The 18,769-nt window shown below is 38.2% G+C and overlaps 1 protein-coding gene across 1 annotated transcript in view; it reads left to right on the plus strand.

Moving 5' to 3' along the window:
• SGK1 (serum/glucocorticoid regulated kinase 1) overlaps positions 1-18,769 on the plus strand; it is a 108,868-nt gene that overhangs the window by 39,796 nt on the left and 50,303 nt on the right. Inside the window, exon 2 of the mRNA XM_035728555.1 lies at positions 3,915-4,130. Within this exon, the coding sequence (XP_035584448.1) occupies positions 3,915-4,130 (216 nt within the window). The remainder of the gene's footprint in view (positions 1-3,914; positions 4,131-18,769) is intronic.

Genomic DNA, 18,769 nt, shown 5'->3' on the forward strand with positions numbered 1-18,769 from the left:
ATGAAAGTTAAAATGTTGAGAGCATTAGATTTTTTTTTAAAGATTTTATTTATTCATTTGAGAGAGAGAGAATGAGAGATAGCATGAGAGGGAAGAGGGTCAGGGGGAGAAGCAGACTCCCCACTGAGCAGGGAGCCCGATGCGGGACTCAATCCTGGGACTCCAGGATCATGACCTGAGCCGAAGGCAGTCGCTTAACCAACTGAGCCACCCAGGCACCCTAGATTGTTTTTTAAAGACGTTAGAAGATGGGGCTTCTGAGTGGCTCAGTCGGTTAAGCATCTGTCTTTGGCTTGGGCCATGATCTCAGGGTCCTGGGATCAAGTCTCACATCGGGCTCCCTGTCAGCAGGGAGCCTGTTTCTCCCTCTGCCCCTCCCCCTGCTCCTTCTCTCTCTCTCTCTCTCTCTCTCTCTCTCCCTCTCTCTCTCACTCTTTCTCAAATAAATAAATAAAGTCTTAAAAAAAGAGAATAAAAAGTTAGAAGAGATCAAATCATTTTATTTGTACTTCATGGAATTCTAGTTCATACTTATTTCTACCTGGTAGAATAACTTCAGGGGGTGGTGCCTGGGTGGCTCAGTTGGTTGAGCATCCAACTCTTGATTTCAGCTTGGGTCCTGGTCTCTCGGTTGTGGGATGGAGTCCAGCATCAGGCATGGTGTTCAGCACAGGAGTCTGCTTGAGATTCTCTCCCTCTGCCTCTGCCCCTTCCCCCGCTCGTGCACTCTCTCACACTCTCTCTCTCTCCCTCAAAATAAATGAATAAAATCTTTGAAAAAAAAAAAAAGGAATAACTTCAGAGGTCAAGTGGTGACCCTTAAAGGTGTGAGGTCTATTTGACTAGGGTTTTGTTTGACAGCTTTGTTTATTTGTTTGCTTGGGGTGTTTTTGTTTGTTTTGTTTTTAAATTTAATTGCACTCCTAGTTTGCCATAGTTCCTACCACTCCCTATGTTCATACACTGGTCCTAGGGTTTTACACATTTCCTGTTCCTGACAGCCTCTGAAGACATTGAGTTTGACAGCTTCTACCCTTGTAGAAATTGGTTCAATGAATTGCTTAAACCATTAGGTATAGTTTTAACCACATGATAATTTAGTGTGTCTTTGGGCAAATTACTAATATCTTTGGGGCTCTTCCAACTCTGAAATTCTATAAAGACATCTATTGGTTATTTGACACCATATGCTCAAGGTCATCTGAACTCTTTTGGGTAATTCTTAGCTGGGCATTAAATGAAATGACAGTTCTCTATGTGATTCTTAGTCCCAGTGATTTCTAATACACAACAGATCACTTAAGTTTATAGATCAATGTATACTTTGAATTGAGATATAATGTCTCTAAATTCTTGTCCTTTGGTAAAACCAGTTTGTTTTTTCTATAACGTAATGAAAACTTAGATTCGGTCACATGGACATTCTTCCATTATAAATTGAATAATTGTAAGACAGTATTGCATAAGATTTACTCTAAATAACGTGGTCCATAAATTTAAGATTTACATTTCAATATACCAAGATTCTTAATCAGTCAGGCCATATAAATTCATTTGAAGATAAATCTTTTTAAAATTCTATTCATAGAAACCCCAAAGTTAAATCTACTTGGCAAAAAAGACCTTGAAAGTAAGCCAGAATAAAAGATTGAATTTAAAATACAAGGTTGGCAACTAATCAAGAATGGTCACCAGACTTCAAGCTCAAAACCTTCTGAATAAGAGTAATAAAAAACATTTTCCATCTCTAATGAAATTTAGTACTTTTTAGATTGATCAAAAACACATTTAGTCTTGGGGCGCCTGGGTGGCTCAGTCGTTGGGCATCTGCCTTCGGCTCAGGTCATGATCCCAGGGTCCTGGGATCGAGCCCCACATCGGGCTCCCTGCTCCATGGGAAGCCTGCTTCTCCCTCTCCCACTCCCCCTGCTTGTGTTCCCTCTCTCCCCGTGTCTCTCTCTGTCAAATAAATAAATAAATAAATAAATAAATAAATAAATAAATCTTAAAAAGACAAAACAAAACACATTTATTCTTAACATCAGGAAAAGAGATTCTACTGTAGTCTCAAACTTTTAGAGTTTCATTTAGACTTTCATTAATGAATCAAATAAACACTTTGAATATACCTACTATGTTAATGGTACCCTGGAGTGCAAGAAATACTGAAGGATACCTCCCAAATATTAACATTTGGATGGTAAACTCAAAAAGGTATTTTAAGTGGCTACTGAAAAGAGTACATATAAATAAAGCAATTAAAAGACACATATGTAACCAAAGAAAGAAATATGATGATTTTAACTGTTTGAGATTCTTATAAACTTTAAAAGAAATTATTCTTGGGGTGCCTGGGTGGCTCAGTCATTAAGCGTCTGCCTTTGGCTCAGGTCATAATCCCAGGGTCCTGGGATGGATGCATCGGGCTCCCTGCTCGGCGGGGAGCCTGCTTCTCCCTCTTCCACTCCCCCTGCCTGTGTTCCTGCTCTCACTATCTCTCTCTCTCTCTGTCAAATAAATAAATAAAACCTTAAAAAAAAAAAGAAATTATTCTTTGAAAAATTACACTGTAAAAAGAAGGAAAACTAAAACACCCATAATCAATGAACATAACAATGAATATAACAGTTTTTATTTTGCCTGTTACTTTCTTGCTTTGTCTGTAGGTAGTACATATATTTTTACATTTGTAATTATAGTGATTGAACAATTCTGTATTTGGCTTTTTTTTTGATATAATTATGTTCTAAGCATTTTCCATATTGCCAGAGTCTTCATATTTATTATTAGTGATAGCATAATAGTCCATCAAATTGCTCAAGTCTTCCTTTGCTATTGTAATTTTAGTTTCTTCTCAGTCTATCCTTAAAGTATTTAATTGTAACATTACTAACTATAATTCAGTACTGTCATTTTATTTCTTTGTTCTTTTGGTATATGCTGATTTCACTAATTGGGCTAAATCCTCAGCAGTTTCAAAGATCATGGAAGACACATTAAATCAAGATTCATTTCAAGCATTCAGTGACCACAAGTCTTATAGTGCTGTGATACTTGTTAAAATTCCATTCTCATAAAGGAATAGATTCTGGATTCAAGGTGACTTTGCTCAATACCAGCACTGTGTCTTGGGAAAATTTGCTTCAGCTCTCTGTGCCTTTGTTTTCCCATCTGTAAAACGGGATTAGTAATACTAAAATTGTTCTGAGGATTAAACAAGACAATGGATGTCAAACATTTACAACAATGCTTCTTATATTTAAAATCCTGTAGAAATAATATCCCTTTTCATGTTAGAAAAGCTTTATATATTCTCTGTGTCTTACAGGAATTCTACATGTAAACAAAACAAGTGGTGAGTTTTCAGATTTTAAAAACAACTGTGAGATAATTTCTTAACCAGAAGCAACTTCTTTTATAATCACGTTTTTGCAATAGTGAAATATATGTCAGTTCATTTCGCAGCAATTGGGTCCCAAGCTAGCAATCATAGGTTAGTGTTTCCTCCAGTAAGAATAACTAGCAATTCGTCAAAGACATTTGTGAATCATTCTGTCAGCATAATCGTAATAGTAAGAGTAAAAGTAAAATAGTCACCATCTACTGAACACTATGTGCCAGGCAAAACAATTGGGCATTTAAAAACATTGTAAAATCTTCATGACAACCTGGGAGGAAATATTATTATCCCAATCATCCCCAGACAGGGAGACAGACTGGGCGAGATGAAATGACCAGCCAAAACCCACACATGCCTAAAAAGCGATTGGTCCTAATTGACCCATTCGGATTGTATTAAGACTTGAAAGATGGAGAAGTAATGAGTAATGAGTATCCATCCACCAAGTCGCCCCCTGGAGTCCCATTAAACATCACAGGAGGTAAAATGCATTTTCTTCTTTTGCATGTTGTAGGTACGAAGATGGATCAAGAGCCCAATGGTCAGTGTGGACAAGCATCAGAGTCCCAGCCTGAAGTACACAGGCCCCTCGGTCATGCACATCCCTCCAGGGGAGCCAGATTTTGAGTCTTCCTTGTGTCCAACGTGCCTGGGAGACCATGCTTTCCAAAGAGGTGTTCTCCCTCAGGAGAAAGAGTCATGTTCATGGGAAACTCAATCCGGGTGTGAAGTAAGTTCATTTTCCTCTGGATCCATTACCCTGAAAGGATTCTAGGCCTTTGCTTTTCTTGTATTCATATCACAGTATGCCAAAAAAACAAAAACAAAAACCAAACATATTTAATACACATGTATAAAGCTTCTGAGGAAGATACAGAATGTGTATCTTCCTAGCCCACTGTAATAAATTGGGGGGGTGGGGGGGAAGGGGAGAGGGAGAACCTCAAGCAGGCTCCATGCGGGGCTTGATCCCACAACCTTGAGATCATGACCTGAGCTGAAATCAAGAGTCAGATGCTCAACTGACTGAGCCACCCAGCCATCCAGTACTAATTTTTCTTAATATCCTTATTAGAAAAATTTTAGCTTCACAGCAAACTTGAATGGAAGGTATAGAGATTTCCCATGTACTCCCTGCCCCCACACAAATATAGCCTCCTCCACTCTCAACACTCCTCACCAGAGTAGTATATCTGTGCCAATTGAAGGACCTATGTTGACACGTCATCACCCAAAGACCATAGTTTGTATTAGGGTTTGCTGTTGGTGTTAAGTTTGGACAAATTTATAATGATATGTATCCATTATTAGAGTATCATATAGAATAGTTTCACTGCCCTAAAAATCCTCTGTACTCTTCCTGTTCGTCCCTCCCCTCTCCCATACCCTGGCAACCATTGATCTTTTCACTCTTCACAGTTTTGCCTCCTCCAGAGTTGGAATATAGTTGGAATCATACAGTATGCTACACTGACTTTAATGCTGTTCCAGGACTGATACAACCATATTTTGGTCAACTAGAAATCCTTCATAAGTTGTTTGATCACACAGAGATCAATTCTTACATAATGCAAAAAATATATCGTAACCATCATCGATGGGTTTGTAGCCTTCACTGAAGTATTTATCTCAATCTGATTTGACCCACAAGAGAGTACTATATCAACCCATATTTCACTATTTTTCCCATATGTAGTACTCATAATTTTTCCTGTATACTCAGATTTTTCACTAAGACTTAATTTATCCTACACCACCAAGAGTTTTGTTTTTTGTTTTTCAATTTTGTTAATCCAAGGAAGCCAGATAACTGCCTTATCTTGCAGCTTCTAAGATTTCAAAAATTTAAAATTGTATTTTTCACTTATAACTCAGTTAGGCTTATATTTATTTTGACTTTTTAAACCCTTAGATTAAACGCTCATGTTATTTTTATTATCATCTTATTAACATAAAACCACAAATTAGGAAGACCGTACATGTTATTACAAAGTACAATTAATTGCAAATCATCTACCAATACATTATTTTAGAACAGTGCATTATAAGATGATAAATGTTAATAACTCTTTCCTGCTTTTTGTTTTTCCTGAAGGAAATGTTTTCCAGAGATAAAGGAATCATTTTAGCTGCTAAAAATGCTTGACTCTGAGTTCAACTCTAGGATATGCAATGTCTCAGTATCTGTTTCCTGCCTACTTTCTAAGGTTACTGGAAAGATCAAATGAGATAACACATATAAACTATTTCATAACCTAGAAAGTGTGCAAATAGAAATCATTATTACTTATGCTTGCTGATTTACATAGTAGCTAAGCCTATGAATCTGTAACACTAAATTAGACTTCCATGACTTAGGTTAGCACTTTGCTGATCTATGAACATTTGCCATGGCGCATTTGTTGTTTAGCTAGACACTGGCTCAACTCCAGGTTGACCATAGAAGGCAATAAATAGATTCTAAATGCAAGGATTGGCAAACTTTTTCTGCAAAGGGCCAGAGAGTAAATGTCTTAGGCTTTGCAGGCCATTCAGTCGCTGTCATTTCTGTTCCGCTCTGCCCTGTAGGGAAAGCAGCCATAGATAATATACAAATGAATGGGCCCAACTGTGTTCAAATAAAAGTTTTTATTTACAAAAGCATGTGGCTGGTCCACCGGCCTTAGTTTGCAGACTTTTAGAGTCGAAAAGAATTTGCCAACTCCTTAGAGTCTAAAGAACTATTCATAACTTAGAGGTAGAAAGAGAGCTCTAGAAATCCTACACAGAGCACAAAGGCCTAGTACTAAATGTTTACTTGAGGGCCTGGTATATGGCCCATTTGTTAGGAGCTAGGGATAGATTAATGAATAAATGGAATTCCATATAAGAGGAAACAATAAACAAAGAGCTGGAAGGAATTTAAGGCAACACTGTGATTCATCCTTTTACTTTATCTGGAATAATAGGTGAATCATTCTCCAATTTACAATGGATAAACTGGCTCTGACTTTGCTGAGTTTTTTTTTCTTAAGGTCACCACAAATCAAGAAGACACTTGATATGTTAACAATTTAACAATGAACTTACATTTTGGGTTCCTATTGGGATTAAACCATGAGATAGTTCCTTGAGAAGGCACCTCTGCCCTTTCAGGAAGTGGCCTTGTATGATAAGATGGAGAGGCTGTTAAATACACAGGCCTAGTAGCAAAGACTCTTAATTTTTTCCTCTGACAACTCCTGATGTGGATAATTTTAAGCAAGTCATTAATTCATCCTTCCCCTTCAGTGTTCCCTCCTATGAAAATTGAGATTATTCACGCTCGCCATCTGGTCTATCCTGGGTTTTTTTTAGTAATTTGAGGATGAGATGGGATTTTTTAAATATTTTGTAAGTGTAAACTTATGTGTAAATAGTGTGCTGGAGTCAACAACTCACATTCTGATGCCAGCTCTGCCACAGTCAATATACAAACTCAAACAAGTCACAAAACCTCTCAAACATATGATGAGCCTAACCCAATTAACTCTAAAGCCCTTTTTAGTCTGAAATCCTACAGCTGGAATTTGATGATCTATAAATGAAAACAAACTCTGTACCTGGCATGAAAAGATAAAACATAGAAAATGAGGTAAGAATGTTTTAAATAAAATAAGAGAGCAAATCAAATGCTAGCCCTTTAAGAATATGGGGGAGGGGGGTGGGTTCTGACTTCAAAAATGGTACATTCTAGGGGTGCCTGGCTGGCTCAGTTGGTTAAGTGTCCGACTTTTTTTTTTTTTTTTTTTTTTTTTAAAGGATGTTGCAGTCTTTTTTTTTTTTTTTTAATGATTTTATTTATTTATTCATGAGCGACAGAGGTGGGGAGAGAGAGAGAGAGAGAGAGAGAGAGAGAGAAGCAGAGGGAGAAGCAGGCTCCCAAGGAGCAGGGAGCCCGATGCGGGACTCGATCCCAGGACCCTGGGATCATGACCTGAGCCGAAGGCAGACGCTTAACCATCTGAGCCACCCAGGCGCCCAAGTGTCCGACTTTTGATTTTAGCTCAGGTCATGATCTCAGGGTTACGGGATTGAGCCTCACGTGGGGCTCCACACTGAGCGTGGAACCTACTTAGGATCCTCTCTCTCTGTGCCCCTCCCCCGACTCGTGCATGCACTCTCTCTCTCTCTCTCAAAAAATAATAATAATTCAAAAAATAGTACATTCTAAATGCTACTTTTAATGTCCAAAACTTGGTAAGAGTTATACTGCAGTTAGTTTGTGCCAGGCTTTGCCAATAGTCCAGTTAGTGGCCTTTAAACATGTTTCTCCCATGGAAGAAATTAGGATATATGTATGGCCAATAAATCACCCAGAAGAATAGCAATATTGTGATGTTACTAGTAGTGCTGTCTAAAATGGACTGTTTACACATTAAACAGACCTTTATGGAAATGGGATGGTAAGATGATAACATTGAGCTCTGTAAGCTATTACTGAGTAATACATGCTAGTGGAACTCAAGTTGTAGCATTTCAGCCTGAAATCAACTTTTGGGCCATAAAGAAATGGAAACCAAAGTAGCTTTTCAATGGGTGCATGCTGACTAAACATATTCACAGACTTTGTTCTGTACCATCTCTCTCACAACACCTTCAGTATCCAGATCAACTAAGCTGGAAGGAAAGGAAAGGATGTTTTAAGAATAAGAATAGGAAAGGAAATTTAGAATAAAGGAAAACATAGGACTGTTTAAGAAGGCAGCCTAAGCATAAAATGTCCTCTCTCCTTCCTGCCTTAAATGACAGGAAAACACACACACATACGCACACATTTTAATTTATAATAGTGCTAGAAAACAAGGTATGCCATTGTATAAATAAGAGACAATTAAGAATCTTTGAAAAACAGAAGGCAGGTAGGATTATGAAGTCCATGAGGAAACCACAGTCCAAGAGGGTCACATCAAAGAACCACTCCAACAGATGGGAACACTGCAAGCCTACATATTCGGAAAGGACTCAGTAAGTTGGAAAATAAAGATGTTCTGGGCAAGGTCTAATAAAAGGAATGTACTTTTAGCAATATAAATTTCAGACAAAATACAATCTAAGACAAAAAAAATTCAAAAAAACAAAGAGGAATATTTCACATTGATGAAAGATATCTGCCAAGAAGATAAAACATTCACAAACCTGGGGCACCTAAGTTGCGCAGTTAGTTAAATGTCTGACTCTTGATTTCGGCTCAGGTCATGATCTCAGGGTCATGATCTCAGGCTTGTGAGATTAAGCCCCACATCAGGCTCTGTTCTTAATGGGGAGTCTGCTTGAGATTCTCTTTCTGCCTCTGCCCTCCCTCCCACATATATGCTGTCTCTCTCTCTCTCTCAAATAATAAATAAATAAATCTTAAAAAAAAAAAAAATTCACGAATCTTTTTTGTACTAAACTACACAACATGGAGGTGTTTAAAACAACCACTAATAGAAATACAAAGAAAAATTAGTTGATTTGTGTCATAGAGGGAAATTTTTATCATACTTCTAGAGTCTTTCGAGAAGACTAAAAATATGTAAGGGTAGAGGATTTTAATAAAGCAATTAACCAAATATGATTTATGTGGAAATTTGTATCTAATAAACAAAGAAAACACATTATTTTAAGCATACATGGAACAATTGCATAAACTGACCAAGAATTAGATCATGAAGCATATCTCATCAAATTCCAAAAAGCAGAAATCACACAGGCCACACGAGCTGATTATAATTTGGTAAAATTGGAAACTAACAAAAACACGAGAGCCAACTGCCATCCCTGGCCAATCCTTTCACCTAGAATCCATGAACACCCTACTATTAACTCTGGGTTTACCTAGAAAATGAAAAAAGGAAATTAAAATCGTTTAAGCGCTTATTCCACCACCAAGAAAATGCAAAATGAAACAATGAGATTGTATTTGCTTTTAATCCATCAGATTGTCAAAGGGTTGAAAAGATGGATAATGTCATAGTGGTAAAAATATGGGCCAAAATGCTGCTGGTAGAAGTTTTTTGGCAATGTTCCTCTATTAAAAATTTTAAGATCTCATACCTTTTAGTTTAGCGAATCTATGTGTCCACATCTACCCTCAATACATCCTCGCTTATGTAATACTGGGGATGGGTACAATGATAACCACTGCGATGTTGGAGATGGTAAAAAAAAAGGGGGGGTGGGGGAACATCTGCAGGTAACAAAACTGTAAACTCAGAGGGAATTGTTGATTATGGCATCTCCATATTGCAGAACAGTATGCAGCAGTGAAAAATGATGTCCATATGTACTGATATATCCCAACTTATATTAGGTTAGGAAAGCAATTTGAAGGTGAATATATATATATATATATATATATATATATATAGCATTATCATTGTCACATTTCTTTTAAACATCATATTTTTCTCTCAATGGGTTTGTATGTGTGTATCTATGGATGTTTGTGTGCACACGTTTGTATGTCTGTGTGTAAAAATGCAAGTAAAAAGACCTGGAAGTATGTTCATCAAACTGAACTGGTGATTACCCCTTCCAGGGATTAGAATCGAGAAGAATTGAGGTGGTCAAGAAGGACTTCAGCTTTGTCTCTACTGGTTGAGTTTTTCAAGACCATCATAATACACTACCTGTGGGTTTGGGGAAAATGCCATGCCCACCAGGAGACTCACTTGTAGAAAGTAAATAGTTACAACTCAGTCCTATTGGTTGAAAGTCAGGCACCACCACAAAGATGGTTTCCAACTGTAAGACCATTCCATCTGGAAATGGACAATGCATGATCTTTATGCTTCCACAGCACCTTGCTTATACTTCTGTTTGCCAGTTATGCTGCCCTGCCCTGTGTGATGTCTTTATGTGTGTCCATTTATTCTCTACACTCCCCGCAGTCATCAGATCTAACGCTTGTTCATTTTCCTGTCTCCTTCAGACCTTGTGTATGTGCTATAAGGTTGATGTGTTCTTTTTTCTCTTTGCCTTTATTAGTTGAAATTGAAATTTTGTTCATGAAAGTGTTTTGAACATGAAAAGGAGAGATTAAGGCTGAAAAGTCTGCAGCCCATGCTGGCTGGAAATCATGTGCATTCCAGAGGCACTGCATGGCCAGGGCTCACGACTGATTCTCATTAAGCTTGCCTTCTCATATGGGATCTATTTGGCAGAGTGAGGATTTCCTCAGACTCCTCTGTCTTCCAACTGAAGGAAGCTTGAAAGGTGCTTAGTCAGCGACCAATAGCTGAAGCCAGGGCACCATGCACTGTTTTTAAGGCCCTAGTGAAGTCAATCCTCCGGAAGGAGCCATCCAAGTTAATAACTTGGAGAAGTTATTAACACGTTACTACAGACGCAAGAATTAACATTGGGTCTTTGCCATGATGAAATGTAAGGTCACTTCCTCTTCTTCCTCCTCAGCGACTCACCAGAGACAATAATAGAAGGCACTTCTAATTAAGCAGACTTTATACGGTTCTGGGAGGGAGTCGGCCCCAAGAGGCTTGTTCAGTGTTTAAGACACCTTACCACCATCTGTTAGGCTACCACAGCCCAAGAAGGTGCACCGTTACCATTTTATTTCCTCTCAAAATTTTTGAGCTGTTTCTTTGAAGCCCAGGAAGCTCAGTACCAAGTGATCACTGAGCAATTGTTTCCACGCTGACTTACTTTCATATCGCCTTGAGTTTTTCTGATCCTTCTTAAGAGGAGGCTATAAAAAATATACTTAAATCATCCAGATGGCTTTATAGATTTCTGGCTTCTTTCAATTTACATAGTAAAAAAAAATTTTTTTTTATGAAGGCTTATAGGGAATAAAATAATAGTGCTTCTATTGCCCTCTTCCCCCAATTTTCTGCTCTTGGCATGACATATTATGGTCTCTGAAGGATGTATGGTGATTTCTAGGCTTATCGCTCATAATGGTCCTTATTCTGCACCAAATTTTATTCCATGTAATCCTTGAGAAAGCACTCATCACATAAAACAAAAGATGAGACTGCTAAGGTGGTGGAGGGACAAGAAAAAGCCCCCCTTTTTATTGCTCTGTATATGTAGAATATAGTGGAGTAGATGACATTCTATCCAGAAATCCTGAGCTCTACATCCAGCTCTACCTCTGGCAGGTCACAGGACCATAGGCATGTTTGCATGTTACTTGATCATCTGAGGCTCTCCTGCAAGCCCTGAAGAAGAAAACAGTGCTGCCCACCTCACAGGACCGATGAGAGGACGGGGAGTAAATGAGCTGTTAAGAAAAACAAAAACAAAACCATAGGCAGGAACATGTGGGTGGCTAGACATTTAAGTGCTGGACTCTTGGCTTCGGCTCAGGTTGAAACTCAGGGCCCAGAGATCGAGCCCCGTGTGGGGCTCTGCTTTCAGCAGGAAGTTGGCTTGAGATTCTCTCTCCTTCTCCCTCTGCCCCTCCTGCTTGTGCAGTCTCCCCACCCCCCTCAAAATAGACAAATCTTTAGGGAAAAAAAACATAAGCAGCATTTGAAATATTATTAGTTGGCAAACACATCTAAGTGTAATAAAAGCTGAAAAGACTTTAAAACAAGTAAATCAGTCTTAAGCAAAACATTCATCACATTTTCAAGCTTTCCTCATTAAAATAATAATAATAATAAAATACTACCTGGAAAATAATATGTCTTAGGAAACATTAAAAATGACTCAGTAAGTTGCCCTCTTAAGATAGTGAAAATTCCTATAATTACTATTATCATTATATATCTGAAATTATTATTCTAATACTGAGGCAGAATTAGAAGATAGCTCCCCCCCCAAAAAAAAACCTTCTAATTCTTTTCACCAGAAAGGTGACATTTTAAAAATTGTTTATTTCAGGCAGGGGTATATAAAATAGAGGAAACTCTATTGGTTTCTCTTTGAAGTTTTCAATATTTTTTCCTTTTGTTCTACAGTAATTTGAAATGTCCTAAGTGACTTCTAATTTAAGCAGTTCTCTTTGGCCAAGAGCCAGAGGAAAGATTGCCTTGTCATCCAAAGCTTCTGCTAAGAGCTATTGGCTGGCCGAAATATCCATTTTTAGGTTTTATGTCTTTTAATATCAGTCTACCTCTTTTCTAACTTTTCCCCATGATTTTCAAAATTCAGGTAAGAATTATTATAGCAGCATTATTGAGATGTTAAAAATAATTCCATTTTCTTTGTATACCAGCTCTGTTTTGGTTCGTGTTCTCCCTCAGTTCCCTCCCCCCCACGCCCCGCCTACTTATCTTGTACCTGGTTGTTGTCATAGTGAATATGTGATAGTGAAGCTGCCATTTTCTCACTTAGCGTTCATTGGAAATATGTATATGTTGTCACATAAGTTTAATAACTATCATTATGGTTAACATCACTTCAAATTTATATCATTCTATGTAACCACATACCTCCTGTTAGTACTTTCATGTTATTAATTGTTTTCTCTTTTTGATAAGGCTGCAAGTGATTTTTTTCCCCCTCAATTTGAATAATCTTGGGATAAATCGAACTTTGGTATAAATCCCCAGTAATAGAGTTTGAAAATAATTATGGTGCCTGTCAAAATACTTCTGAGACCAATTTAGAAAGAGCTGAGTCAATCCAGGATTATATGAACAAATCTACTCACTCCACTAGCATACCTTCCCTTGAAGGTAGTGGCATGTTTTAATTTCTCTTACTTTAGTTAAATGATACTTCAGTGATGGGATATGCATTTCTTTGATTGCCAAAAAAATTAAGGAATTTTTCCATTTTAAAATTTATGACTTGTAATTCATCATGGGAATGATTTCATTCTATCCTTGCCTCTTTCTCTGTTGCAATTTTGTGTTCATTTTCATCGAGTTAAATGAATTCTTTCTATGTAGATTCAAATTCTCTTTTAATCCTATCTGTGGCAGACTTTTTTCTCCCAGTCTGAGTCTTGATTATTACATTCTCAAAAAATGAACCAGGTCTGCTTTTTGGACCATGAGAGGAAATGTCTATGTTCGCTTCAAGCTAAAATAGGCACACCCTCTTCCTTCAGAAAAGGTACTGAGCAGGGCCTTGTTGCCAGCAAAAGGATTGCATGTGAAAGAATGCCAGGTCCGAGGTGAGTATGGCTTTCTGCCTGTGCCATGTGTACATTTCATATCTGGCCAGACAGCTCGATAACCAGGAAGCAGGCTCCTCCTCGTCCAAGTGTACTTCTGTGTTTTCAGTCCATGTTTCCAGGGTTCTTAGAGCCAGGAGGCCACCTCCATCCAATTCAGTGCTGCCTTTCTCTCCCAGAAACAAGAACCAGAGCTCTGGAGGAGAATTCTGCCAGGATCCAGGGCATAGGTGGAGGCAATGCGGACTCCATGTCTCTCACGGTCCCCTCTAGGCACCAACCGAAGTACTGTTTATCCACAACTTGGCACACGCTTCTGCTGTGTTTAAAGACATGATTCAAGGCATCAAAGTTAAATTTTAGAGGTGAACCTTTGGGGTAAAATCAGTTTATGCCTGCACTCGTAGCTCACTTCATTTTATGACCCATGCTCTCCTAGGAGTTACATCCTACCAGTACGCTTCCTTCCCAGGTGATAAGTCTGGAAAGGGATAAGGGAATCCATCCAGGCTATTTAGGACATAAAATATTCCAGGAAAGTTCCTCCCTGCCTTCTCCTGGAAATCTCTAGCCAGTGCTTACTTACACTTACTCTTGGGTTGGAGCATATTTTATTGGCTCTTGTTGTATGTAACCAAATCTTTCCTTCTTCTAATTAAACTTACTCCTTTCAGTATAGTCCTCCCCAGAAACCTAAGGTATTTTCCACTAAAATAATATCCCTTCTTAGTAGTTTTGAGACTTTGAAAATTTTAAAAGGAGACTTTTTATAAACTACTAAAAGTCTACAAGCAAGAGCAAAATTTAAGGAAGTAAAGCAAAGTTTAACAGTATGCCATTTGATTTTTTGCCATTATTTCTTTTTTTCTCAAGGTTTATGCTATATTTTCCCTGGATTACTTATTGAAATGATAGAATTTAATTTATTAAGTAGCATCCCTGTAGTGTAAACTACTCCATAAAGAACAAATTAAACAAGAAATGAACAATTTGGGGAAAAGATTTAATGATAATGTCTTAAAACAGTGTCACAATTCTAAAAATTACCTTTGGGAACCTGAAAATATGCTTCTTACAAACCTTTTAAAGAAAAAGGAAGTAAAAGTGATTAGTATCACCTTGATACTTCCTATTCATATAAAGTAAATTGCTCCTCGTTCATTCTGCTTACAGAGAACCTCAGACGGATACTTAAATGTGCCAAAACATGCATTGGCCCATGGTATTCAGGATGAATAAATCATTTTATTTTCACTTGTCACTAATGTTAGAGCCCCTTGTCTTTGTGAGCTAGTAAGTGAATCAATCTATTTCTAGGCAAGACTCTAGCAAAGATCAATTTGGGTGACATCATCTCTTGAGAGAATCATCGCAACCAGCCAAGTACACCAATATTATGTAAGTGACTCAGCTCTATTCCATAAGAAGATTAAACTTTTCTTATCGACCCTGAATAGTAGACATTGGCATAAGAACCTATTAAAACTCCCTTTGAAGTCAAGCCAAACTCCACAGCTCGCTATCTATAATTTTAGTTTACTTTTCCAGTGTCCATCAGCCTTGATAACTGTATATACATAATTCTATTCTGAAATCACTCTTCTCTCTTATTCTGGTAGGTGTTTTTCCTTTGACTTGATTATAAAATAACCATTTCAAGAGATTCACCTAGATTTCTATTTGAGGGAAAATGCAAGAATTCAACAGCTCTGGGTGGGTTAGATATGTAGCAGACAGGTGGCTCCCTAGTTAAGTAATAGGGAGCAGGGGTTATAAGTCTTTATAGATTAGAAAATGCTAAATGCATTACCTTAGTGGTATCAAAAAAAGAAAAGAAATCAATGACCCTTAGAGTTCTCTTTTTGGCTTTAGAATTGTATGTATCAGCTACACTGAGTTATTTTTAAAGCATTCAATCTGATACCAGCATGAAGGCAGACCTTTCAGGTAGTAAACCACCTATGCAAAATGGTGACAGGGACACGAGAATGCCAAACCCCTCCCAGCCCATGACGGAGACTTGGCTTGTTCTCTTAACTAGTGTTTGTTGAGAGATTCTATTATAGGCCAGACGGTTAAAGTATCCCATGCAGTGATTCCAGGAGAGGGAGGAAATATTGACAAGTAACCAGGCAGTCATAATCACATAATCACATAATCAGTCACAATCATATGGTATGGATACATACCATAGGGGAAGGTATGGACTGCACATAAGAGGATCCCATAGCTAACTACCATAGCTAAGGCTTCCCAGTGGAAGAGTAATTTCAACTAAGAGGTGAAGGATGAGTGAATTAGTGGGATAGGAAAGGATGGGGATAAGAAGCCCAGGCAGATGAGACAAATAACCAAACATTTGGAGGACTGAAGTAACATAGTAAAACTAAAGCAAGGAAAATAAAGCCGAACTGGAAAACAAGAATCCAGGTCGTTAAAGCTTTTCACAAGGTATTTAAAATAACTTATATACTATCCTCAGGGAAACAAAGGTCCACTTAAATGTTTCAATCACAACAGTGTTATCATTAGGCATAAAGAATGAATAGGAGAGAGTCAGATTCCAGAAATTCTTCCTTTAGAGATTTATGGCCTAGGATTAAGGTTTATGGCTCTGACCCTGTTAAGGACAAATGGGCTTGAGATTTAATACAATAAGCTTGGTTATTGTTTTGTAAAGAGAAACAAGGATTTCAGATTGGAGAAAGGGTGATACTAACCAAAAAGCTCTCGTTACCGAAATGGGGGGGCGAGAAATGCTTTAAAAAGAGGGTCAGAACCCATGAACAAACTTTGTTGTTTGCTACATTTGTCATTATTTAGTGACTAAAGAGAAAAGGTAAAATTAGGATGCAGAATTGAAAAGCTTCAAAGAGGATGGCGGTTGAGGGGAGAGGGGGGAATACAGTGAGAGAGGAAACATTTTGGGTGTGATACCAAGGATCACAGGCTATATACTCCATTTGGTGTTTGACTTGAGACATCCCACAGCCTCTTGGAGAGGCAGAGCCTATGGAGATCAGAGTCAGGGAGTTCTGTCTGGTAGGATTGCTTGTCCATGAATAAGCAAAAAGCTGTAAATGGTGGAAGAGAACAGGTGTCCCTAAGGTGTGTCTGCTTAGGTGTCACCAGTCTTTGTATGGGGAGATGATATTATTGACCTTGTATCAATGTTGAGTGTGGTCTGAGCTACATTTCCTAGCATTAAAGACTAGATTTGTACTGATCGGTTTATATTCTCTCACCATAGACTAATAGAACAAATTTTTAATAGACTTGGAGGGTTAGTTTAACTGACCTCCCCTGGGCTTGAACAAGAGGCCTTGGCCTTTAGCACAATGCTCTCATCGACTATACTAATCAGACCTATGGCTTTGGATAGAAGCAAGGGAAAAAAAATAACAGAATTTGAAGAAATGCTTTTTTGAGTGATTTCTAGCCCCTGAAGAATGCAGAAGTTCCAATTTTCTTCATAATTGAAATCCTAACAGCTGTAAGAACTCGACTGTTTATCAAAGATGAAAGCAGAAGTCATAAGACTTTATTTCATGGATTAAGTCTAAAAGCTATATGTGCTTTCATGAAGGCTCATAATGGATTAGTAATGGTTATTATGGATGATAATGTTTATTTAGACAAGTTAGAAATACCAAGTTCAAAAGATGTTTAAAGCAAAAATGGCATAGACCATTTCACAAATGCACAGACCAAAATTATCTATAATTTCAGTGAATGGCATAAATTGTATGACATACAGTTGGCTATGGCTTTCATTTTCATGGTAAGGACAGCTTGTAAATCAGTGACATGACTCATGGGTCTCAGGCATAGTGCATCAATCTAGCACCTGCTTTTCCAATCCGTCAAGTTACATTTCATATCCAAACACAAATAACCATATTATTAACCTCAATCATCAAAATTAATCTTTCAGTATGGAAAGGATGTGCATGTTTAAGCTAATAGGGTTCACTTCCTCCTTGTGGTATATCCCATGCTCTTAATTCATAAAAACAGTGCTATTTCTCTTTGTTGAACATCCCAGAGGTCAATGCTATTTTAGGTTCTGTGTTTGTGGCTTTGTGTGGGCCATATATAGGTAAATTTTACAGAAGGCCACAGCAGGTGTGACTTAGAACTGAGGCCATGTGACAAGCAGCAACATGCTGCCTAACCTCACTTTGGGGAAATCCAAGCTCCGAAGCGGCCACACAGGATGTTTCATCAACAGAGGGATTTTCCCCTCCGCTCTGGGACACATTCCTTCCTTCCTCTTCCTTAACTCGGCAGTACAAAAATCTTCTCAAAGCAGCTAACAATTTGCCCTGTCATGGGGGACCACATTGGAGGATGGGGTGGGTAGGGATAGAGAATGGGGAGTAGTTCAAGTTCTGGGGTTTGAAAGGGACCATAAGAACAAACCTGAAACACACTGGTCAGCCCGTTATGTCTCTGGGCTTGCTACTTGATATTACCCAACACTAAAAAAGAAAAAGATCACTGGCCTACATATGCATCAAGCATCATTTTGGAGTTAGATTTCGGTTGAAAGCCCAGCTCTAACACCATCTGTGTCTTAGAGTTTCCCCGTCTATAAATTGATAATAATACAAACTGAACAGGGTTTCTGTGAGGTTTCAGTGAGAGAAGGTATGGACATTTACTTTCTCTCTGCTTCCATTGTCCCCCAAACTCTATCTTAGTTTCCCAAACCTAAGAAGAATCAAACAGGCTTGTACAGTGAAATTCTATGATTCCGATCACAGGTAATGTGCCAATCTACTACTTCTCTTCACTTTATAATTTGTATCTATTGCATACTAGCCTTATTAATCATAAGTTTATGTCCTATGCCTTTTTGTTAAGCAAAAAAAAAAAAAACAATTAAAAGAGAAAGTAGAAATCACAAAGCAAGTGCATGACTGAACTTGTGTCAGTGTGACTTCTAAAGAACAAGTGAGCTTTTTATTAGTCAAGATATTAGGTCTTAATTCCAGTCTCAGGTGTTGTGTCTGCTTTCCGAATCTCTTGAACTAAACTAGTAAGAAAACTGGAGGAAAGATCTTCAAGTGTGCCCTCTCTCTAGGGCAAAATCTTTAGGTTTCCCACCTGCAATTCTGAAGGTTGTATCTCCCCTAAAGACCTATTATTGACAGAACCACACAGATTATTTGCCCAGTCCACACTGTGACCTGGAAGGTTCTCACGGAAAAACAATTCCATTGGCATTTTATCCCGCGGAACTGCCGCAACCCCACACCCCCCACCCCGGAAGGGCA

Source organism: Zalophus californianus, chromosome 7 (assembly GCF_009762305.2).
Source record: "Zalophus californianus isolate mZalCal1 chromosome 7, mZalCal1.pri.v2, whole genome shotgun sequence".
NCBI classification, from domain to species: domain Eukaryota; kingdom Metazoa; phylum Chordata; class Mammalia; order Carnivora; family Otariidae; genus Zalophus; species Zalophus californianus.